Source organism: Cryptomeria japonica, chromosome 10, assembly GCF_030272615.1.
Source record: "Cryptomeria japonica chromosome 10, Sugi_1.0, whole genome shotgun sequence".
In the NCBI taxonomy this organism is placed as follows: Eukaryota; Viridiplantae; Streptophyta; class Pinopsida; order Cupressales; family Cupressaceae; genus Cryptomeria; species Cryptomeria japonica.
In genome coordinates this window covers 132,705,841-132,731,233 of record NC_081414.1, presented here as the reverse complement: position 1 = coordinate 132,731,233, position 25,393 = coordinate 132,705,841, and the positions used below count along the sequence as shown (strand labels likewise).

General features: G+C 37.0%; 1 protein-coding gene and 1 long non-coding RNA gene across 2 annotated transcripts in view; both read right to left on the bottom strand.

The window, feature by feature from the left end:
- LOC131030894 (uncharacterized) overlaps positions 1-25,168 on the bottom strand; it is a 34,157-nt gene extending 8,989 nt beyond the window's left edge. Inside the window, exons 1-20 of the mRNA XM_059212265.1 lie at positions 25,101-25,168; positions 24,874-24,987; positions 24,610-24,756; positions 23,883-24,493; positions 23,431-23,552; positions 23,234-23,325; positions 22,883-22,946; positions 22,615-22,681; positions 22,134-22,282; positions 21,970-22,040; positions 21,635-21,808; positions 21,465-21,533; positions 21,066-21,146; positions 20,888-20,977; positions 20,614-20,689; positions 19,930-20,026; positions 19,742-19,808; positions 19,467-19,646; positions 19,116-19,238; positions 18,939-19,043 (exon numbers count right to left, since the gene is read on the bottom strand). Of these exons, the coding sequence (XP_059068248.1) occupies positions 18,939-19,043; positions 19,116-19,238; positions 19,467-19,646; positions 19,742-19,808; positions 19,930-20,026; positions 20,614-20,689; positions 20,888-20,977; positions 21,066-21,146; positions 21,465-21,533; positions 21,635-21,808; positions 21,970-22,040; positions 22,134-22,282; positions 22,615-22,681; positions 22,883-22,946; positions 23,234-23,325; positions 23,431-23,552; positions 23,883-24,493; positions 24,610-24,756; positions 24,874-24,987; positions 25,101-25,157 (2,556 nt within the window). The 5' untranslated portion in view covers positions 25,158-25,168. The remainder of the gene's footprint in view (positions 1-18,938; positions 19,044-19,115; positions 19,239-19,466; positions 19,647-19,741; positions 19,809-19,929; positions 20,027-20,613; positions 20,690-20,887; positions 20,978-21,065; positions 21,147-21,464; positions 21,534-21,634; positions 21,809-21,969; positions 22,041-22,133; positions 22,283-22,614; positions 22,682-22,882; positions 22,947-23,233; positions 23,326-23,430; positions 23,553-23,882; positions 24,494-24,609; positions 24,757-24,873; positions 24,988-25,100) is intronic.
- On the bottom strand, positions 21,965-22,936 carry LOC131030910 (uncharacterized). The gene is made up of 4 exons (XR_009102956.2): positions 22,802-22,936; positions 22,615-22,681; positions 22,134-22,282; positions 21,965-22,040 (listed from the first exon to the last, which is right to left on the bottom strand). It is a non-coding gene; the product is annotated as an uncharacterized LOC131030910 (long non-coding RNA).
- Positions 25,169-25,393: the final 225 nt, after the last annotated feature.

The following is a 25,393-nucleotide window of genomic DNA, read 5'->3' as shown; positions in this document are numbered from 1 at the left end:
ATCATCCGTCGGATGAGCAAAGATCAACAACTTAGGGTGGATTTCGGCCCAAATGTGGGCAGTGAACACATTGGTGAGAAATTCGCTCTGAATTGAACATTTTCAATTTATTTAAATATAATTAAGTCTATAGTCTATAGACTATAAATAACCTTTTCGGGCAGAAGTTTAAAATGATTAAATAGACTTAAAAAAAAAACCCAAAAAGTGAGTCGTGACACGAGTATGGTGACATGCCAGAAAAATGGCAGAAGTCATGCGACCCACTACATCTGTAAACAGGTACCATCGTTTGGTCGATGAACAAAGATCAAAAGCTTAGGGTGGATTTCGGCCCGAATGTGGAAAGTGAACACATTGGTGAGAAATTCGCTTGGAATTGAACATTTTAAATTTAGTTAAATATGATTAAGTCTATAGTCTATAGACTATAAATCTCTTTTTCCGGTGAAAGTTTAAAATGATTAAATAGACTTAAAAAATAGACCCGAAAAGTTACACGAGTATGGTGACGTGCCAAAAAAATGGCCGAAGTCGTGGGACCCACTACATCTGTAAACAGGTACCATCGTCTGTTGGATGAACAAAGATCAATGGCTTAGGGTGGATTTCGGCCCGAATGTCGAAAAAGAACACATTAGTGAGAACTTCACCCAGAATTGTTATTGAACATTTTTAATTTAATTAAATATAATTAAGTCTATAAAGCTCTTTTTCGAGCGGAAGTTTAAAATGATTAAACAAACTTAAAAAAACAGACCCAAAAAGTGACACGAGTATGGTGACATGCTCAAAAACTGGCAAAAGTCATGGGACCCACGACAACTGACAATAGGTACCATCATCCGTTGGATAAGAAAAGATCAACGACTTAGGGTGGATTTCGGCACGAATGTGGGAAGTGAACACATTTGTGAGAACTTTTTCCACAATTGAAATATTTTTAATTTAATTAAATATAATTAAGTCTATAAATCTCTTTTCGGGTGGAAGTTTAAAATTATTAAACAGACTTAAAAAACAGACCCATAAAGTCACAACATCGACGACAAGTACAGAATTTGAGAGCATCAATGAGGATGCAGAGTTTAGCAAATTGTGGGATATGGAGCATGGCAGGACTGAAGGTGATGATGATGAGCATGAGGTTGCCATTGAGCCCCCTCCAACAACTACTACAGTCCCAAAAATATCAGGTGGAGTCAGTGAGTCCATGAAAGAAAAATATAGCAAAGGGGCAAACCTTGTGGAAAAAATGGGTTTTGAAGGTGGTGGTCTAGGTGCCAGAGGAGATGGCATTTGGTATCTGTATATGGTGAAAATGGATAAAAATAATAACGATATTGAAAGGCTAAATGAATTCAACCACAAAACCCTAGCCTAACAACAACAAAGATCCACCATAACATATGAAGATTACCTAAGACAATGCAAATCAAATGAAATCACAAAGATTATACCATCACATGTCCAATAGGGTTTGGATCTCCATTCTTTCTATCTCCATTGATCTTGTTTGATATATTTGCTCTCAGATTTTATGTGCACAAGAGCTCAACAAAGAACGGAATATGGTTGCAAGTAGGATCATAGTGTAGTCAAGTGCATAAAATTCATTAGGGTTTGATAATGAAGAAAGTATCCTCTTATATAGAAGACACTATATGAAATGGAGTGATAAGATTGAGAGGTGTAAAAGGAGGTCGGCTATGATTAGAGGGTAGGTAAAAGAAATAATAAAATAATGAAAGGGGTAGGTAGTGTATGAATTAAGAGATGAATGACATGTGTCATGGGTAGAAAAGGCTAATGAATTAATTAAATAAATAAAGATTTATTTAATTAATAGAAGAAGTGGGATCAATTAAATAAATATAATATTTATTTAATTCAAGAAAAGGATAATTTAAATAAATAAATGTATTTATTTAAATGAGAAATAAGGCTAGAAGAGGATAAATGAATTAATTAAATAAATAAAGATTTATTTAATTAATAGAAGAATTAAGCTAAGATAATTAAATAAATAAAATATTTATTTAATTAGACTGGACAATTTTGGGTGTCTACATTTTGCCCCTCTTTGAGACAATGCGGCTTGTCGCGTTGTTTCAAAGAAGATAAGATGAACTGATACAGAGTTGCCCCAAGATGGGAATGATATGCCCCCTCAAGAGATTGGATGAAAATGTGTGAAAAGATCACAGACAATCTCTCGATAAGAAACAAAGGCTAGAATGGACTGACCGGATAGGATGGAGTGACAGAGTCAGGGGATAATGAAGACTGACTCGGGAAATGAGGGCTAGGACTAGGGCTAGGGTAGTCTATAAGATAGACCATGAGGGAAATACATCCTCATTGTCATCTACACATCCATGAGAGCAGAGTGTAGAGCGAAATAGAGCAGCAGCAGTCAGCAGCGATGGCCTTGGTTCACAAATTCGACCACATTCGTCGATTCCAGAGGCCAGCAGAGGCAGGAGAGCCGGTAAGTACCACAAAACCTCCTTGTACTTTGATGCATTTATTGTTGTCATTAATGCATACTAGGTAATGTAATAAATGCGTGTTTATATCAAGAAAGCACGTTGGTGTCCAAAAATGTGAATTTTTGTCTTCTAGGTCAAATCGCCAGTTCTGTGTTGAACATACGCTGTCGATTAGATAAGCTGCTGAGAGGATACACTCAAGAAGGTCCTCTAGGGAAGACTAGGATAACTCAAGGCAATTGTGATGAACAGTGAGTACCAAGATAGAGTACTAAAATATGAGCAGCACTTTGTGATGAACAGTGAGTGCAAATGTGAGTAGCACTTTGTGATGAATAGTGAGTGCAAATGTGAGCAGCACTTTGTGATGAACAGGGAGTGCCAAACACGTAGTACTTTGTGATGAATAGGGAGTACCACTAGGATAAATAGCAACACTTTGTGATGAACAGGGAGTTTCACTAGGATAGATAACCATATGCACTTAGATAAAAAGTAGCATTTTGTGATGAACATTGAATGTCACAATGACTGACATGATTGATTTGCTTGACTGTAGGAGTATTTGCCTATGTTGGAGTCACGGGAGAGATTCCCGTCGACGCAGAGATTGCGACCTGAGCTGACCGTCGAGGAGCAAGTTGCGATTGAGGGTATGGGTCTGAGACATATTTTGTATGTGCCTGAGTTTCGAGCGAACATGGGACTGCTGACTGCACTGGCAGAGAGGTGGCACTCCGAGACTTGTACATTTCATTTGCTAATGGGTGAGATGATAGTCAACCTTGAGGATGTATATAGGATCCTAAGGATACCGATCGATGGGGAGCTGATTCCATACGATCGAGATGGAGACAGGGAGGCCCTGAGACGAGTGTTCCAGGACCCAGGACTGGAGATGAGGGCTAGACATGTGGCTTGGGACACCATGACTACTACAAGATTGGCGCTGCCAGCAGTGATAGGAGGAGCGATCAGTGGGTTCTTGTGTCCTAATAGAGTGACATGAGGGTTGGCTGTGGGCTAGGGAGGTGCACTGGAGACACTAGTGACATAGCACACCAGATATGCTTGGGGACCGTATGTGCTAGCACACCTGTATTACGAGCTGCATCAGTTTGTGTACCACGGGTTTGTGGGATTGGGTTGCGGGGTCACATTGTTACAGGTGTGGGCATATGAGCATCTGCCAGTGACGAGACCGATACATTTCAGAGGCAGAGGTCACGGGCGCAATTTTGTACACTTGTATGATATGATCACTTCGCAGCCACGGATTGGCAGGTTAGAGCACTGGCAGCGGGTGATTGATGATATTGACATGGTCATATGGAGGCCATACCTGGGATGTGAGCAGTGGGAGGATGATACAGTAGAGCTGCCCTATGCCTTCCAGAGTAGGTACCTAATTGGGCGGACGCCCTATGTGCTGGAGAGGTAGCTAGTGGATAGGGTGGGCAGGTAGTTCGGCAGGATTCAGCGGATGCCACGGGGTTCAGGCATGTATGCACGGACCGTTAGGGATCAGGCGCAATTTGGGCCCCTATTATCATATGATCAGGCTGTGACACAGCTAGTAGAGATGATGCCCCTACCCTAGGACATGTGGCCAGAGATTGAGGATGTCGGCATGGATGCCAAGTACACAGCATACTGGGCCGAGCATCCATTCCCACGCCTGACGGACCCCAAAGAGCTACTAGATGGAGATGGTGGTGGGGATGGGGATGATGATGGATATGATGGGGGCAAAGGCTGATGAAGGAGGAGGGGGGAAGTTGGAGAGAGGAGGGTGGCACCACAGAGGGAGGGTGGAGAGGACAGGTAGGCTCGGGTGGTGAGAGGTCACGGTGGATTACCGCTACAGGTGCCAGCAGCACAGGGTCCCAGATAGGTGTAGGTACAGGCACAGGTACCAGTACAGGCACCAGTATAGGCACAGACACAGGGGTAGGCACCCGTATAGGGGGAGCCACAGGCAGAGCCACAGGGGGCTGAGGCAGAGGAGGATGAGCTAACGGAGCTAAGGGAGATATGCCAGGGATAGGCAGATGAGATCCAGGAGTTGGAGAGAGAGAGGGATAGGCTCAGGAGGCGACTCAGAGATACTGAGCGAGAGCGGGATCAGGCCATTTAGTGCTACACAGAGGTTGAGATAGTACTGAGGGCTGGGAGGCAGGCGGCAGAGGACACAGGGGCTGGATATGCCTATTTTCTGCGGGCAGGGGAGGAGATCGATTATTGGTGGGATCTCTATTATGGTGCGGTGCCAGCTGATCAATGGGCGAGGAGCTTCCATAGACCATCACGAATAGCGACAGCTATGGGAGGGAGCCGGAGGAGACAGGCATCTAGTGGTGGGGTTATGGGTCCTCCACCACCACCAGATAGAGGGGACAGGAGGGATGATGATGGGGCGGGTCCTTCGGGGGCTCAGATTCCATCGAGGCCAGGCGGCTCTGAGGGAGGGAGTTCATCATAGCCATAGAGGGCCCCCTATGTATCAGTATTGTACCATTCTTGTATGATGATGTAGACACCTTCGGGTGCTTTGTAGCCATATGATTTTGACATCATTGTATCATGACACTTTATATATATATATATAAGATGATTCATCTTTGCGGCAGCTATATGCATGTGTACCTATGTGATGAGATGTTTCATGATGTATGTTTCTATGTGATGCTTATGATATGGATGCAAATATGTACATGAGGAAATGCAATATTTTTTTTTGTTATTTTATGTTTTTAATATGTTATGCCAATGTGAATGTATGAAATGCAAATGAATATGATAATGCAAATGTAAATTGTGCTAATATGTGTTGTGTGTAGGATGTGATGCAGTTGTGATATCTATATGTATGTATGGAATGCTAACATGTGATAATGTAGGTGCAACTACATGAAATGCAAATGTTTTTGGTGTGTCATTATACTCAGTCATGTGATAGTAGGTGACACAGACTCAAGAAGGACGATGGAAGTCAATCAAGAAAGGGGGATGAAAGATAGAAGATATGAAAGTGAAAGAGCTTCTTGTGCATTATCATCATTGAGCTTTATTATGGCAAGTAGGTTATGACAATCGAGGCATATGTTTGACCCAAAAAGTCATTGTACCTATTTGCATGGAGATAAGATAGTCACAAACAAAGAATGCCCCAGTTCATACTAGACTCACAGTGTCCTCATATCCTTGGACAAGTCATAGCATTACTAAGAGACAATCCACAAACAACAAATAAAAATAGGTGACGATACCCCATCCTCGCCTTTCTAGTAAAAGAAATCCTGGAGATAGAATCTCTAGTCAGAGACATCCCGGAAAAGCTAAAAGACATGTCACCAAAAGATAAAATCAAAAGAAAACCAAGACTCGACACCAACATCCACTGTAGTCCTCAAGTTTAGTGTCTCTTGTCACTTGTATAAGTCTTATTTGATTGTGGTCACAATGTTTACTTTCACAAAAAGGATAGATAGCACTAAACCATATGTTGTTTGAGTCTATTGAAAGATTTGATTTGTTGAAGCCCATTGTTGTTGCTGTGTATCATCTGAAACTGACTGAATCCATGAAACTGATACTTTATTACGGAGAAGATAAAACTTTATTGTGGATCTGTGATGCAAATGTTGCTTTATTGCGGATTGTGCATAGACAGACTGAAGGAAGCTGGAAGAAACTGTACTCCTCGAAACATGTGATGTTCTCAGTTCCACACCCATCACTAGACATAGGATTTGCCTTAGCCATAGATAGGATTTGATTTATTATGAATGGAAAGGGAGATTTATTATGAATGGCTAACCAATCTTGGGTAGATCAATAACAAGCCATGATGGGAATGGGTAAGTTTATTGTGGATGAATAGGTTGTAAGTGTGTGCAAAGTGAAGTGATGAAAGTGAATCTTGAAGGAGGGAGGAGCAATGTCTCTACGCATGGCACCGGTGACCCACTTTTCACCATGGTACTTGCCCAAGGCGCCATCGAAGTGGTTTTCACCGTTGGATGAAATTATTTATTTTTACTTTTTTTGATTTTTCAATGTTTTTTTGTGTCACAAGGCGCCTGTTTGCCAAGTTTTCACCAAGTAACGATTTTTATGTTTTTATAAATTTTTTTTGTAATTTTGAAATTTTGAAATTTTTTTTTTGTATTTTTTGAATCAGGATACTCTGAAGAGCTATGTGTAAAACCTATGAAGGTGTATGTTGTTGATAGGATCCTCCAAAGGTTCACCTTCTGTAGTTGAGAGCTGATATGCACCAGATCCATATGTTGTTGTAATGATGTAAGGACCAAGCCAGTTTGGTTCGAATTTGCCCTTCTTCTCTCTCTCTTGCTGATTTTTGGGGTCTTCTCTAAGAACTAAGTCACCTACCTCAAATGTGCAAGGCTTGACCTTGTGATTGTAGCTGCGATGTTCCTTGAGTGAATGATGTGTATCTCGAGTGACTGTATTCCTTGATGAAGAAACTGAGATAGAATTACTAGTGTGTGGACTACATAGGCCCATATGCGTGTCACCTGAAGAAGTTTGGGCATCACTGATAGCAATGTCCTTCGAGGAAGCTCCATTAAAGGTCCATGATGTATCGCCAGAAGGGAAAGCATGTGTGGAACAAGTCGATGATTGATGAAGGCTTATGATTGTGAAAAGAAATGAAAGTAGGATAGCATGATGGAGACTTAGGATCAACAAGTATGCTTTTTGATTTAAAATTGTAGAACTTTTGCCCCCAGTTATTTTGATATTAGGGGAGATCAACTCTTGTTGTTTTTTCTTCATAGGATTTTTATCCTTGACTTTGATTTTTTGCAGAGTCCAATAGCTTTTGATTTTGATTTGGACTAAAGGACTTTTCTTTATTATTGACTTTTAGATTTTTCTTTTCAAAGCGTGATTTTTGATCCCTAGTGTGTAAGGGATTTTGTAATTCTTGTTGATCCAAGTCTGGAAGTGGAGTGGAAATGGAATGAGTGGATGATATGGTAAAGCTATGTGAGTTCTCAAGAGGGATGGCGATATGCTCAATAGATTCTTTGCTAGAACCACTCTTAAGACTATTGATATCATGAGATGCTTGCACCACTAGAGGAGATTTGCATTCAGACTTAGTAGCCACAACACTAGGTGGTTCACACCCAATTCCTTGGCATTGCAAATTGTTTGTACATTGTTCCTGTCGACTAAATACCTTAGGAGATAGTGGGAGTTGATCAACATGAGAGATATACTCACCACATCCCAGGTCTTTAAACTTGAACATTTCTTTGATCTCTGTTTGTTTTGATGTAGAAGCTTTCAAGGATTCTGGATCCACATATGTCGAAGATGGAACAACTTCTCGATTGACTGGGATTGTTATTTCTGACCGAGGTTACAAATTGCTACAATATATGAATGGATTTGGGTCAGCTTTGACAGTCACTTCAACTCCATTGTGTGGAAACTTGATACATCGATGATATGTAGATGGTACTGTGCTCATCTCATGAATTCAAGGACATCCCAAGAGTATATTGTATGTGAGATCCAGGTCTAGGACTTGACAAACCACATCCTTTTTAACTGGCCCAACTCTGAGAGGTAAGGTTATTGTGCCCTTGGATGAACGCTCTTCATCATGATATGCCTTGATAGTGATTTGATTTGTAGAATTCACAGCTTTATCAAAATATCCCAATTGTTTAATAGTCCTCAATATACAAATGTTTAGACCAGCTCCTCCATCTATCAAGACTCATTTTATTTGATGTTTGTGTATGAAGGCTTCAATGTGTAAAGGTGCATTATGTGGCTAACTTACGGAGGCGTCATCGGCTTCTATGAATGTAAGGGAGTGTGGAATGGAAAGGTATCCCACCATGGCTTGAAACTGGTCCACGTTCAGATAAGTAGGAATGGCGGTGTCTCTCAAGATTTTGTCAAGAATGGATTTATGTGCGGGGGATATGCGTAGGATCTCAAGAATGGAGATGAGCGTGGGTGTCTTCCCTAACTGTTCTACAAGATCATACTCAGGTTTGGTTGATGAGGAAGCGGTGTTCTTGGCTGGAGAACCTTGCAAAGTGATTTTACCTCGACGGGTTGTAACATGACATTCAGAGGTAGGTTCGGAAGAAGATCCAATGCCTTTTAGAACGATCTTGGGTCTTTGGGTAGAGTTCTTAGGGGTTTTGTCCTTGATGATAATGGTAGAGACGTAATTGTCCATCGAGATGTGATTGATGGTTGAATCATAGTTATAAGATGCTCTGGTATAGTTGGTTTGGTCATCTATGGCTTTAGATTTTCCCTTGTCATGCTTTGGGAATGGTTCCTTAAACATTTCATGTTCTTGATTGGATGAGTGTCCTTCAATCTCAATGTGACCCCTATCAATGAGATCTTGTATGATGTTCTTCAGTCGATGACAATTTCCTGTTTTATGACCCTTGCTCTTATGAAATTCACAATATTCATCATCATTCCACCAATTTGGTTTAACCTTCGGTTCATATGGAGGAAAATCTGGAACTGTGATTACCTTGTTTGCCACTAGCTTTTTGAAAACTGACTCAAGTGGTTCTCCCAATGGAGTGTACTTCCTTCGTGATTTAGAAGTTGTTTGAGTATTCACCTGATTGTTTGTAGAGCTTGATCTAGAAAAAATGAATTTGGGTCGCACTATGTTGGCATCAACAACACCATCATTGACTGTGTTCTTGTTTCTATTCCAAAATCTCGTCTTGTCTTTTCCCTTAAAGTCATCCTTGTTTTCCTTGAATATCTTAATGACTCCTTGTTCAATTAGGACCTTTTCTGTCGCTAAGCCTTTTTCAATGACATCTTTGAAGGTGGACAAACAAGCTTTTCTTAAATCATAGCCAATGTCTTTGTTAACATTTTGGGTGAACATCTCTACCATTTGTTATTGTGGAATTTCACAAGAGCATCTGCTAGCTAGATTCCTCCATCTTTGTAAAAATGATGCAAAAGACTCTCCCTCTTTTTGCTTGGTGTTGCACAAAGTAGTGACTGATATGTCTGTCTCTATTTTGTAGAAGAAATGTTGAATAAATGCCTCTGCTAGATCACCCCATGACTTAATACCAGGTGGGAGTTGGGAGAACCATTCCATAGCTTGATCACCTAGGCTTTGTGGCAATAATCTCATCAAATATGTCTCTTCTGCTACTATCTCAATGCAAGCTATGAAAAACTATCTTATGTGTGCCTTAGGATCCCCTTTTCCTCTATACTTATCAAACTTAGGTGTCACAAAGTGTGTAGGAAAAGGAGGCATTGGAATGCTCTTGTCAAATGGATAAGGACATATGTCTCTCATTGTGTATGTTGGCTTCGGTGTATTTATGTCCTCCATTTTCTTTTGTAAGTCGCTGATTTGTTGCTCCAAATTGTTCTTAGGTGGAGATTGACTTCTTGGACCATACCCCATGCTTGAGGCACCAATAGGAGGAGGAGCATGTTGCATATATGGATGATATTGATCATACACATCTTCATATGGAGGAGGTCTATAATGATGCTGCGTATATGGACCACTTGGTATAGATTCATGTTGAGGAATGCCATATCTATTTTGTCCCTATATACCATACTCTACAGGCATGTCATGTTCTAATGTGTTGCCCCCAAATTTGACACAGGGTTTCCTTGTGTCCAAATTTTGAGCATGCCTTTGAATATCCAAATTCTTTGGTGGTTGATTCTTAGCATTGATATGTGATTGAGCATATTTCTCTGCATAAGACTTCCATAATGGTCTACGAAGGTGAGTATCATATGCTTGACCATGTGTAAGTGGGACCTCTGGTTTTTGAAACAAAGATGATTGTGATTCAGGTACCATATGTGGTCCTCTATTTCCTCCACTATTAGGCCTCCTTTGATCCATGTTGGAGTGAGTTTGTTGCAAAGGTATATGTTCCATTATTTGAGACATGTCAAAATCATGAGGTATCTTGGCTCCACTTTGTGCCATCATTTCTAAGAAGTATTGTCTGTCCCTTCTCATTATTTCCTCAACCAATCGATTGAAATGGGGATTCATAATGGATTCTTCCACATCTGCTAAATGGACGAAAAAGTTGTCCATTGTCATTATGTGTAGCATTGTTGTGTGTAGTGTCCATGTTCTCAACATTTGGAATGTTTCTATAGGCATCCATGTCAGGGAATGTAGTATGATCGGAATTGAAAAAGATATTATTGTCATACTCATAAGAACTCATGTTTGTGGACTTTGGAGCCTCTTTAGTTTCTCTCCTAGATTTTTTAAGACAGGTTTCAACCATGAACTAGGTATTGACTGAGATGTGTGAGACTAGATGAAAAATGGAAAAAGTATGGAAGACCAAGAAATGGATGGAATGTAAATGAATCTAAGGTGTACTTGCAATGTCCAAAGTGTAAGACCAAGTATGTATGTAGTAGAGTAGGTGTGACTTCCAAAGAGAGGATAGTTTCTCTTGATGAGGTAAGTTGACCTTGACTCTAAGTAAGACCAAATGAGACCCAAAGGTGAGAGACCTTGATGAGGGACCACTTAGCAAAGTGTTGTTGTTTGTAGTGTGTTGATAAAGTATGATGAGGACAAGCAAGTGACCTTTTAACTCAAGTTTAGACAAATGTGAATGTAATGTAAGGTGTGAAGCAATGATGGAATTTATGAGACCCAAAGACAGGTTGAATGCTAAATGAAACCTTAGAGAAATGACCTAGGAAGCTCAAGAATTCTGAAACTGATTGCTCTTGTTTGCTGGACTGTAAAATTTTTCCAATTCTGAACGCGGACGCACCTGTATACTTCACAGATGAGACTTCCTGACATAGACGTGGTTTTGTTTAACACAGACGCGCTTCTGATATTTTTGTAAAATGCACTGTTGATTCTGGAAACACAGATGCGTTTCTCCCCTTCACAGACGCGGTTACACAACATAGACGCTATTATGTCAGACACAGACGCGTTTCTGCAAAATTTGTGCAATTTTTACCAATCTGTGAAGTCATTTTTGTTGTGACCAAATCTGACTGTTTGACTGTTTTTCATGACAACAGGACATAGTGTTGATGAAGACCCAATGTTTGCAAGTGTCTAGACTCAAAATGACTCCAAGAAAAGTGTGTTGTTTGATGTAAAATTGTTTTGCATACACTTGAAGACACAAAAGACACAATGTTTTTTTGTTTGGTCTTGAATGTTTGAATGTTTAAAATAAGTCAAGCACAATTCTTATGGCTGGCCAAGACAATAGTTGTTGATCCCACATGGGGTTTTACCCCCAAGGCTATGCTATTCAGAGCGGATACTTAGATGCTTGACCTCACTGGCTCCACCCTCAGCACTCACTTCTCGGGTCAGCCAAGCATCAGTCCCCACGAAAACTCCCCGTGGTGAACTTTATATCTCTACTAAGAACCGTATGTGTGTGGGCCGCTACCAGAGGTCCGACCTCCTGCCCCAACAACTAGAAGGATTTGGGCTTCTAAAACACAAAGGTGCTAGTAAGGGCATCCACTCATGTGGCCATACATGCGGCACTTTCAGCTTTGTAAATACAGAAGGCTCCCAGCCGGTAGGGGTTACGCCCTACAACTGATCAAATAAATTTGATCAAACGGGTTTTTGGGGAGACATAGTGTCGGTATGAACTAATCAGCACACGTTATCCATAGTTTTCACCATGAATACAGTTGTTTATAGTGGTTCAGAAGAGGTGGGTTTTCCTCGCTACCACTTGGGTCGTTCTCTTCTCACTAGTAGTCCTAATGACCACACGGGAAGACAGGCCCTCTAAATATTAAACAAAAAGAGCCTATTGCTCAAGAGACCAAAGACAATGATTCAATTTTAGTGCACCAATTGAAGTGTTTGGTATTCTATGAAAACAAAGCACACAATAAAAAATCCAAAAAACCCTTGCCAAGGACCTGCAACAAAGAGTTGTTAGTAGTTTGGATTGTTTCAAATGATCACCCCTTCCTACAAGCACACAAGTTAGGTAAATTTTAGATCCAAAAGACTTTGTGAAAATAGGGGCCTTCAACCAAATGATTTTGCTTTCAAGACAAGCTACGCCAGTTTCATTAGATCTGAAAATGTTAGCTCGAAATAAACTAGATCTGAAACCCTAAATGCAAAAACCCAAAACTAAATCAATAACTCAAAATTTGAAATCGGTGCACATAGACGCGATTACCCTCGGCACAGACGCGACTTTGTGATGCAGACGTGGTTCTGTGACACACAGACGTGGCTCCAGAACGCAGACGCGACCTCTGGACACAGACGCGGATAAAAACACCGCAGACGCAACTGAGGAACTCAAACATGATTTCTGGAACCTGCAAAAATAAAATATTGCCGATAACACAGATACGATTCCAAATGTCATAGACGCGCCAAAAAATCAAAAACGCGATCCGAAAGTACGTAGACATGAGAATATCAAAATGCTGTCGAAAACGTCAGATCTGCAACTTCAAAATACAAAATCTGCAACAAGGATGTTAAATGCAAAAAGGGACAAGGGTCCCACCGGGCATGCCAAAATGTATATAGTGAAAATAGATAAAAATAATAACGATATTGAAAGGCTAAATGAATTCAACCAAAAAACCCTAGCCTAACAACAACAAAGATCCACCATAACATATGAAGATTACCTAAGACAATGCAAATCAAATGAAATCACAAAGAATATACCATCACATGTCCAATAGGGTTTGGATCTCCATTCTTCCTATCTCCATTGATCTTGTTTGATATATTTGCTCTCAGATTTTATGTGCACAAGAGCTCAACAAAGAACAGAATGTGGTTGCAAGTAGGATCATAGTGTAGTCAAGTGCATAAAATTCATTAGGGTTTGATAATGAAGAAAGTGTCCTCTTATATAGAAGACACTATATGAAATGGAGGGATAAGATTGAGAGGTGTAAAAGGAGGTCGGCTATGATTAGAGGGTAGGTAAAAGAAATAATAAAATAATGAAAGGGGTAGGTAGTGTATGAATTAAGAGATGAATGACATGTTTCATGGGTAGAAAAGGCTAATGAATTAATTAAATAAATAAAAATTTATTTAATTAATAGAAGAAGTGGGATCAATTAAATAAATATAATATTTATTTAATTCGGGAAAAGGATAATTTAAATAAATAAATGTATTTATTTATATGAGAAGTAAGGCTAGAAGAGGATAAATGAATTAATTAAATAAATAAAGATTTATTTAATTAATAGAAGAATTAAGCTAAGATAATTAAATAAATAAAATATTTATTTAATTAGACTGGACAATTTTGGGTGTCTACAGTATCCATTTCAGGTACAACTTCCATCACAGTCAAAATCAAAAGGTCCTTATAAACCATTCATTGGACTTGATTCTTCAGATTCATCACGGATAGGTACTACTCATTACCCTCAAGGTCCACCTTCATTTGTTTCAGGTTCAAATCCACAACCACCACCACATCATGGTATTCCCATTGGTGGTGAATCAAGTGCCACTGCCACTTGCGGAGAATCTGGGGATAGTATTCCTATTATTGTTCAGTCAAGTGCCGCTATGATTGGTGGGGTTGGCATGGGGTCTACTACTGATACTAGTTGTCTTGGTGTTGGACAAGGGCAACAATAAAATATCTCTCGCAAGAGGCCACTAGAGGTAGATACTCAATCTCATACTATTGAGAATCCTATATCAAGTGCCACTGATACTACAAATCAATCATTTGTAGCTTCAGATCACACACCTCAAAAGACTATGAAAAATACACATGAAAGTGTCAGTGGGAGTGGGACAGCATCAGGAACTATTGTTGGTAATCCTGGTCAAGCATTAGTTAAAACCATAGGAATAAGTGGAACTAGAGCCTATGGTATTCCTAAATTTGTATTGCAATATGTAGTGAGCCATTGATAATCTTTGATCAGAAGATGAGTGATCTTTTGCGATGGGTGTTGGTTTCATGTAGAGCTCTTGGATTCTACCTTTAAGTTGTATTGATAGTTTGACATCTTTGGTTCTGTTGACAAAGGATGCCCAATTGTATGTTCTTGGTTTCATGATTGTGGTTTGACTTTTCCCTTTGAGAGCTCCTAGTGTTGAGTTTTGTGATCATGTCAGGGCTAAGGAGGATATTCAGTCCGGAGATGGTTATCATGATACTTAAAGAGCTTGGTTTCTTGGTTTACTGGGAGCTTTGGTAGTGATATGGATTCATCATTTGATGATGGATAGGTATCTTCATGTGATTTGGAGATGGTGACATCTTGGTCTGCCATGAGGGACTCTTGAGTATTTAGTGAGTTGTTGGTTAAGCTATGTATTTCAAAGCATATGATCTTCCTTTGAGGACATGTTAGATCATTATGTCATTCTTATGTTCTTGATTACATGATTAGAACTTTGATAATGGTCTTGTTCTTTCTCTTTGGTTTTGCATATTAATCATTTGCTTGGAGCTTCATGATTTTGTAGGGTTGCATTTTAAATTAGCACGGATCGATTGATTGGTATTCATGGATATAAGAGCGACTTGGGTGAGGAATAATCATCAAATAGAATAGCCTGAATTTTTTCTTAATGGTTCAATCGATAGGATAAATGATTGAATGAGAGACTTCATTTATCTCTCATTCAATCATTTATCTTACCATAGCTACCATGCACTAACATTTGAAAATGATGCCCCTATTACCCAAGTCAAAAGGGGAGGTGTATTAAAAATAGCTCAATGGTTTGGGGTTGCTCCCAAACTTGATCAACCCTCTCTCTTTAGTCTACTTCAACTTGAGGTTGAAATTTGTATCAATTGGTGCTTAACTCCCTATTCCAATTTATGTTTGTTGTGTTTGAGTTTCCAAATCAATTTCAATCTTGGAGAATATTTAAAGCCACTGCCATTATTTTCTATCTCTAATATCATCATAGATAGGGATAAGAAAGAGACATTAAGAATACATGGGTAGAAGATAATGAATCTCTTAGACATAGCTTGTCCTACTCATTATGAGGTAATTACCTAGAACATAAAACCTAAGACCCACTCAAAAATAAATTTATCATTGATTTGTGATGATAAAATTCTACGAGCATGCTCTACTAAAAAGAAGTGTCTTGTCATATCATATGCAAATGATGGTACTATGGTCTACCTATCTCAAGAGTTCAATATAAGAATTGATATATCAAAAGAAATGCATGGGCTTCTATTCTTATATTTTGCTTAAGGTATGGTTCTTTTGGTTCCCATTATTAAATTGGTCTAGGATATTAATACCACAAACTACAATCTTTGGAGAGGTAAAACCATAAATCATCTTGATTATGTTTCTCCAATTATAATGACTCAAATTTTTAGTGGGCTATGGAAAATTATCAATGTTTGTATAGGTTGTGTTGTTACTTGATATACCCTTTTTGGTGATTACATGTAGTATGAAATGCTTTTCTCATTTTCACAATTGACTTTGGAATGAGATAAGGATGAACCCATAATGTAGTATGGGATGCACTTGTTTTCTTTTTAATGTTCTCATCTTATTATAAGGGCTTAGGATTTAGTTAAATGGGTTATGAGATGACACTTACAACAAAGACAAATCTGTTTTTTGTCCAAAAGATCACTATGTGTGCATGTGGTGTATGCATGAGCTAGTCACTATGTGTATGTGTGATCTATGTTTGAGCTTATCATTGCATGTGCACGTAATTCACATATGCAATGGACATTATTGGGATTTATACTCCTACTTGTTATTGACTTGGTATATACTAATGTCTATCTAGGATACATGACATCATAGTATTATATATGGATTGAATTGGAAGCATAAGCTCAATTAATGATTGTGATTTAAAAGACAAGATAATGATCTTATTCTAGTTTTTCTATTTTATCCCATGAACTACAAGCATCTAATTTTCATAAAATGGAACATAGATAAGATCACACAAATGTGCGCTTAAGAAATAGATATAGGTCTAATGGTTGATATTGATATGTGAACTTACCCTATTTAGTTCAGATTGTATGAGTGTAGCACAAAGTTCTTTTTATTGTAATTATTTGCAATATCATAGTTATTTGATCATAATGTAATCTTCACACAAATATTTATAGTCAATTGTAAAATGGCCCATGGTAAAAGAAAAAGGTTTAATTGTATCTCAAAAGTATTTGATTATAATGTACCACTTCAAAGTGTAATTATATTTCTCAATAAAATCTCAAAAGAATTTAAATCTAATAAAAAGCAAGGTCACACATACAAATTATATTTTTTGTTCATTATTGTTAGAAGTACTCAACAAATGATTGCCAACAAGTGCAACTATTGCTTTGGAAAATATCTACTCACCCAAATTTAAAAACTCATTTCTACAAATATGATATATGTTGGTTTCTTTGAGTCAATATCTCTAATAGATATTTTAAATATACTGGCATTCTATAAGTTACATGCAGAATATCCCATCACAAAATTTATATTCAATATTATATAACTAAAAGAAAAAAAAATTATATATATCAAACTATGAAAACATAAAAATTAAAATAAAAAATTATTATATCAAGCTACACAAAATAATTTATTTTTTACATCCATAGATGAATAGATATGAAATTATGTCCAAAGCTATGCATATTGGTATATAAATATTGCACTTGGAATTCAATTTAAATACTCAAAAATAAGTAAATATATAACACATTTTATATTAACAGTGATACATTTTACAATGAGAGGCTCTACCAATAATGTAACAGGCATGTAAAAAATTGTGTGATATGAGATTAAAATCTCAGGATTGTTACAAGTGATAATGCCACAACAAATTAAATGTGCTTCATATCCTCCCCCAACATACAGAGGTCTACATGTACAATGGATTGAAGGTTGTACATATTCTATATAAAATAATTCAGTTCATTCTTTTGTCTTGAGCCTCCTTCACCATAAAGCTCATTCCATCGATGTAGCTCAGTCATACTTGTTGAGTCTGAAGAAACACTAGCACATACCTGCAAAAAACTGAGCCTGTAAGGATGTTTTTTTTATGATGGGGGCATGGCTTCAATAATTAAACTGGTTTTTTCAGCAAAAATCTCTCTCCTCTTTGAAACCTTACCTGTTTATGGGCGTATCGCATGTCATCCATATTTAAAGGACGAACATCAGCACTTCCACTCAAATATGGCAACTCCTTCCCCTCTGCTATTGCTAGTGATTTTTCATGATAAATTTTTCAATGGTGATAAAATAATAAAATATGTGAAAAAACAAAATAATGACATGGGATTCTAACCACTAAACTAACAGGAAAAAAATCGCATTTCATTATATAATCAAACACGCTAATTTGAACGCAACAATTCACCATATGCGTAATGCACTCTCCTCTAGACCAGATCAAATCAAAGGGAAATGTTGAACACAAAGAAAAGTTACGCTTTAGATAATCTAGCTGCTAAATTTTTAGATCTTAATTTTCTCAAACATTTTGTTTCTATATTGGCAGAATGATGATGGCATGAAGTTTGAACCCACTATCCTTGTTTACAATTTGTAACAATATAGATGATAACCTCTCAAGTGTCATATGCAAAACAACCAGCAAGCATAACCTCTATCCCTTAATAATAATTCATCCATCCAGCAAAAGATAAATACCTTATTTTCTTTTTCCAAAACTTCCCGGATTGGGCAGAATGTAGCTGTAATACATAAGTTCTACAACACAACCCATTGACATTAGAAGACCAGTAAAATTTGAACATATGCTTAAAAAAATAAGCTAAAACGAACCCACCTTAATGTCAGATCCAGAAAATCCCTCAGTCATATTGGCAATTGCATCGAAATCAAAATCTGGGGTCAACTCTTCTTTGGCAAGCATAACCTGCAAGATTTTAGCTCTGTTTGATGCATCTGGCAAGTTTACAAATAACCTGTCCAGTAATGTAAAATTTGAAATTACTATTAAGGTCCACAAATATTTAGAAAGGATAATAGGACTAAAAATATATATTGAAATTGAAAATGAAAATAACATTAGTTGCGAAAAAATATGTAGCATGAGTATTTCTACCAAAAGAATATGTTATACTATAAAGAATATTAGAGAAAATCAAATGCTCACCTCCTTGGCATTCTTCGAATGACAGCGTCATCAAGATCAAAAGGCCTATTAGTGGCGGCAAGAACTAATACTCTCTCTTTTTCTTTAGTGAGCAATCCATCCCAGTTTGTCATAAACTCATTCTTCATACTACGTGAAGCCTCATGCTCTCTAGAACTGTCCCTTCTTCCCAACAGACTATCAACCTACCAGGGGATCCGTACTAAGAACTTCTAATGCAAACTGAAAATTTTTAATGGAAGAGTAGACAAAAAATAGTTTCAGCTCACCTCATCAATAAAGATCACACATGGGGAAATTTTACTTGCTAAGGAGAAAATAGCTCTGATTGACTTCTCATTTTCCCCAAACATCAGCAACGATAAAGTAATGATCTACATCAACTAAAATTCAAAATACCCACAGTTAAAAATAAATCAACTGTTATTGATCATATTAAACTATACCATTGATGTAATGCTTGACATCGAAATATTTAGAAAATTTGCGCCAGCTTCAGTTGCAACAGCTTTAGCAAGCATTGTTTTTCCGGTTCCTGGAGGACCAAAGAGCAGGACACCTTTACAGGGCTGCAACAAAACATGATATCAATTTTTGAATCATGCTAAAAGTTATAGCATTAGTTAAGAATGACATCCCATAAGATGAGCAAAATTAGCTGTAATCTCGACACTTGATACATATTTTTAAAACGTAAGGATTCTTTCATCGAATTTAGTAAATAAATTTAGTTTTTAAAATTGTGTAATGTGGTTCATCACATTTTTTAACTTGATAGAAGGAGAATTGAAGCCAACCTTTGTTAGTTGTCCTTTACAAAAAAGCTCAGGCTTTTGTAATGGAAGCGTGACTAGCTCTTTAAGTGTATCCTTCACATTTTCCAAAGCTCCAACATCCTCAAAGGTCACCCCAATTTCACTTGGTGGAATTACATTGTCAAGAAGCTTCTTTTCATGGCGGTTCTCTGTAGCAACATTCTGAAAAAGTACATTGCATTTTATATTACAATATTGTAAAGTATATCACTATTTTATAATAGAAGCATAGCATTGCACTCAAATTTAAACTTCACCTTATGTGTCTTCTTTGAGCTCTCATTCTTTTTATTTTCTTCCAGTATGCTCAACCCATGCCCAACACTAAAATAACATGATGATATCAAGAAACTTTGGTAATAATTCCTTACATTGTAATTTGTATTATCAATGAAAATTACCTTCCTCTGTTCAATATTGGTGAGAACAAACACAATAAGTTTACCTTTCACTAGAGATAATTAGTTTTCCATCCTTAGTAATGGGCTCAAATTCATTCATAAGATGGTGGCTCAAAGCCCATCCAACAATATTCTCTGCACCTGAAAAGACAAATTAATATTATTATTCATATGATTATGAATCTGTGAGTCACATTTGAATGTTGCAAAATTTAAGAAAGATAAAACATTTGCTTAGGTGTTTGAATGCGATTTGTATACTTTCCATGTTCAATAGTTGGTATGGGGTTCATCACTAAAAACTTAAGTTGTTATTTTGGAGTTTTTAAATTTTGAATCATATTTTGAAAAACTCATATTTAACTTTTTCATGATTTATGCAATATGTAAAATTTATGGGCTTTAGACCTGCAGCCTGAATTGCATCTACAAATAGTACAAGTGCTTATGATTGTTAGTGAGAGATTAGCAAACATAGATTTGCAAACACTTCTGCAAGCACTACATCGAAAATATGCTTATGGAATTTGTATCATGGTAAGATTGACAAGATGTCAAATGCTTCATATATTCGATAAATAACTTTTACCATCACAGGAATAAAATTTATGACAACATGTAACTATGATCATAGATACCATATTAAATACGAAATAAACATTGATCAACGTATGACATATGAATCAAAATAAGTAGAAAACCTTAAGAAACAAATATATCGAACTTACATTTGTTTGTAAGTTTTTGGTCCTTTATGCAAATTGTGTCTATCCCATCACAATCCAGGTTATTAAGAGAAAGCACCTACAAAAGCAACAATAAAACATTAAAGAAAATGTACTTAATAATGAATGCCTCAACCTCAAATACCTTATACATTGAAAAAGAAAGATAAACGTATCTATTTGAAAAAGTAAAATAATCTACGCATACTTTCTATAAGATATTTCTAAAAGAAATCTAACAAAAATGTCAACCATGGGATCTAAAACAAAAGCTCACAGTTTTAATATGTTGTAGATTCTTCTTCACTTTAAGCATTTCAACATCTCGTTCTAACTGAAGTTTCCAATTAACAAGAAGGGCTTCATCCTATATTTATTAAAGAAAACTATCAACCATAACTTTTAAAATATTTAAATAATATAAGTGTCTAATATGTTTTAACACTTTTCAATACCTGAGGCATCTCCACCATCACTTTGTTTGGAAAAAGATCCGAAAGCTGCTTCTCTGGGTCCTCTTTAAATTTTCTCCCATACTGTAGCATTCAAAAATAAAATTACATACTCAATTATTAAATTAATTGAAGGCATATGTTTAATCAAACATGTCCTAAAGAAATTTGCTGCAACAAGTGAGTAATAAACAAAAAGAAGCAGCCTAATCCTTTCAAAGCGATTTTATGGAGAAATGAAATTAAATTTTAAAGACTGAAAGGTAAAATGTATTAATGACTGAAATTTAAAAACTCCCCAGTATAGGTTGTCCTTATTTTCATTTTTATGTAAAACATTTTTAAATTGGCAAATTAAAGCTCGTAGATCACTTGTTCACCAATTGATCCAAATATACTTACTGGTAATTCAAAAACGTGGTCTTCAATTTCATTAATTTCAATGAAGGGTAGTAGATCCCGGGGAGCTGCCTGTTGCATAAAAACCACTAGAACTCAATGTACATCAAAATAAGAATAAAAAACAAGCAACCATGTCTAAACAAGTTAAGTATATGTAAGAACTATATTACCTTTTCCTTTCTTTCATCAACCTTTATGTATGATCCAATAACGATAATACTTTCGGGCATTTTTTTAAGTTTTCTTTGTAAGGCAGTGTAGATGCATGGGTTGTCTACGAATGATGTCTCGACATCTTTCATGAAAAGTATAAGAGGACTATTTTTACTCTCACTAGTTACAACCTGGAAAAGAGTTACAGATCACTTACGAAAATTTAAATGGGATAATTCTAGAATTGAATTTCAACGAATATAATAGAAATTTAGACTACCTCGAAAAATGAAATTTAAATAGGATAATTCAAGAATTGAATTTCAATGAATATAATAGAAATTTAGACTACCTCGAAAAGTGCATTTAGGAGTAGCTTGTCCATGTTTTCTTCAATAGTGTGATCTAAGAGAAGGTCGCTTGCTGCCAAAAGGGCAAAAACCACATTCAATGAGCACACATTTAAAATACGTCCTTATTTGGAACTTAATATCACATTTGATGCCAAAGTATTACCGCTACAGAAAAACCCGTGATCTTGTTCACAAAGACCCCCGAGGTCAACACCCCCTTGAATTGCCTTATCAAAACGTACTCCAAATTTAGATGAACCATTGTCGTCCAAAGACAAATGTACTTCCCCTCGATCACCATGAGATGGACCCCTGAAAACATTGAGAAACGAGATGTAGGCTAAGTAGAGTGATTACTACCAAAAATTCACAGGTGATGGTCCCATAAATTGTTAGAAACTAGCACATGCCAAACACAGAGAAAATCAATTTCTAAACTTCATGCCAATCTCTTCGATAAGACAGATCAGAGTTGAACATAATGAGTATAGCACCAGCTTTAACATAATGAGTATAGCACCAGCTTTAACTTAACCAATAGAAAGTATTCATAATGAGCATGCCAAATAATGCTATCATGATATAACTGCACTTATGGATTAGAATATTGACAATTGGAGTGTAGAAATATTTGTAAAACATACCTCAAAGGAACTTTGGATGGCAGATTATCTGACTTTTGGGATTTAATAATGAATTTCACTCGATCACCTGAAAAAAAATGTAGTCAAGAAAAACCCAAAAATATCCTTTGGTACTCAAAAAGGCATGCTTATAAAATGTTTTAGTTGTAATAACTGAGTTGAACTTTTGATCAAGCCTAGAAACTACCTCTCTTGATGGAATATTCGTTTGAAGTGTGCAAGTTTTATGCAGTGCCTTGGAGATGCCATGCTTTGACTTGAAACCTACCCAATTTTGACCGTAAACTAGGACATATGTCTCCTCTTTGTTCTCCATCCTTCATCGATGGGGCCTGTCATGTTAATACAGAGAACATCACTACAAAATGCAAACATATCCAAGAGTGGAAATACAAAAAATGAATATTGCATTTAAGGATCGAACTGCAGAGTTAAGAAGAATCATATTCCCCTCGAAAAAGAGAATAGCACATCTGGATGAATTTTGGCCCATCATAAAATGGATCGGCCCAATGAAGCCTTTATGCTCATATATCAATTTGAAATAAAGCTTCCACATCAAAAGCAATATTCCAATGAGATCATAAAATGTTGCAGAGTTTGATATACTATAACTTACCGTGAGTATTGAACTACTATCAAATATAAGTAATTTTGCATCAAAGTGATTTGCTAGTGCCTTCACCAACGTTTCTTGATATATCTCAGACCCTATGTAAGTGACAAAACATAGATTGAATCAGATTAAAAACATTGTTAATCACAATCATATTCCACGCAACCATTCAGGCTTGTACAGAAGAAGGGGTAACAAACCTTGCGGACCAGACATCAATATTTTGGAGCTCACATTAGGAAGCTTCCTTGTAAATTGTGCAAATTCATTCCGTTTCAAATGTGCAAACGTTGATGCAATCAGAAGACTTTTTGTCTTCTTACTGTAAACAAAAGAAGAAATCTTACTCAATCTTCCAATGAAACTAGCAAATAAAGACTAAAATGACAGAGAACTAGTCTCAATCCACATGTCGTTTTACATTTATATGAATAAGACGACGAAGAACTTGTATGATTACCTCTAATACATCAAAACCAATATATGCAAGTTTGAAAGAAAGGACAATACTTTATAAAGCATTTCAATAAACTTTCATAACAGCATAAGTCGAACATAAAAATCTAAAGTACTGATTATAAAGCTAACAATATAAACCACGGCAGTCAAAATGGAAGTTAAAATAGGTCTTACAAAAGTTTCAATTTCATACCTCAGGTAATAAGGAAAATCATCAAATGATACACGAGTCTCTCTTCCATCAACTATTCCTTTTCTTAACTGTTCCTTCAAAGTTTGGCATTTAGTATGTGCTTCAGATGGGTCAATACCTCTTACAGATTCCTTTCTCTCTTCACAAACTTGTATTGGTGATTTACGATCGATTTCATTGTGAATGTAACCGTTCTCATGACGTTCTCTTGAACGTTTCAACACAGTAAGCATGGGCGAAACCCCAGTCTCAAGTTCAATCACTTCAGTATCTGAGGCAGACTCATCTGACATATTACAAGCAGTCTGTGACTCGTATGCATTGATTCCTTGGTCACATTCTTCACTGTCATTGCAACAAGGATGACGAATTTTGTGATTGGGTAACACTTGTCCAAAGGGAAAGGGTAAGGGAAAGGGTAAGGGTGGCAAAGAACCCGCAAGAGGTCCTTGCAAGGGGCCAAACATAGCTGCTAAAGCTTCAGATATTCCTGCTTCCGCACCTGCAATGTTCTCTTCTGCATCACCTGTTACCACCTGATCTACCGTCTTTCCTACTGGAGTAGGCAATACAGGGGCTGAGATATCTTCATTTCTGAGGAGCTGAAAAATCTGCATTGAAAAACCATTAAGGAAAATATTTGTTGACTGGAAATATACGAGAACATGATGCTTGAACTAGAGAAAATTTTATGGCCAACTGTCAATAAACAGATCCTAGAGGATACATAAGTGTGCTGACTCAGAGAAGAGCTGAAAACAAGTTCATCTCCTCCTCCAATGCTCACGACATCCTTGTTTTTAAGACACTTTCCATTGAGCACGACAAATCCAGAGCTCCCTAAAACAAGCACTTCAGCACCATTCTGCTGCACCTGAAAATAGACAGACAGTTCAGCTTTAAAACAGGTATTAAACAATCAGATTCAAAACCCACAAGAAGCAACAGGAAATTCCCCTCCTAGGAAACCTAAATGAGAAAAAACTACCACCTTATGCTTCAACATGCACAAAACTCCACTAATTGAGGAATCATCAATGCACAAATTGCAACTTTTGCTTCGTCCAATCATGAAACTTTGGTCACACAGGTCCACATCCGGATTCTGAAATCATTGATCAACATTTAAAAATCTTCAATACACATTAAATACAAAACTAATATATAGATAGAAAAAGGTTAACAAAACTCCTTTCAAAGAAAATAGTTAACAATTACCTGAGAATCCTGTGATAAGAGCCTGGCCCAAGGACCCTTCACTGTTACTTCTTTCATCTTCTCTGAATCTAAGGCCGTTTCAATTTTACAACAATAACAGCCATATTAATATAAATGAATACAAACTTATAGCAGAAATGGTTACTTGCGTACTAAAACCTACACAGTTTAAAATAATTTCACATTACAAAAATCCAACGAGTTAGAATGAAAATTAATAACAATTACAAGAAGCGAAAATAAAATAATAGTTTGTAGTTCACTTCTAAATGAATCAACAAAAAGGCCATCAT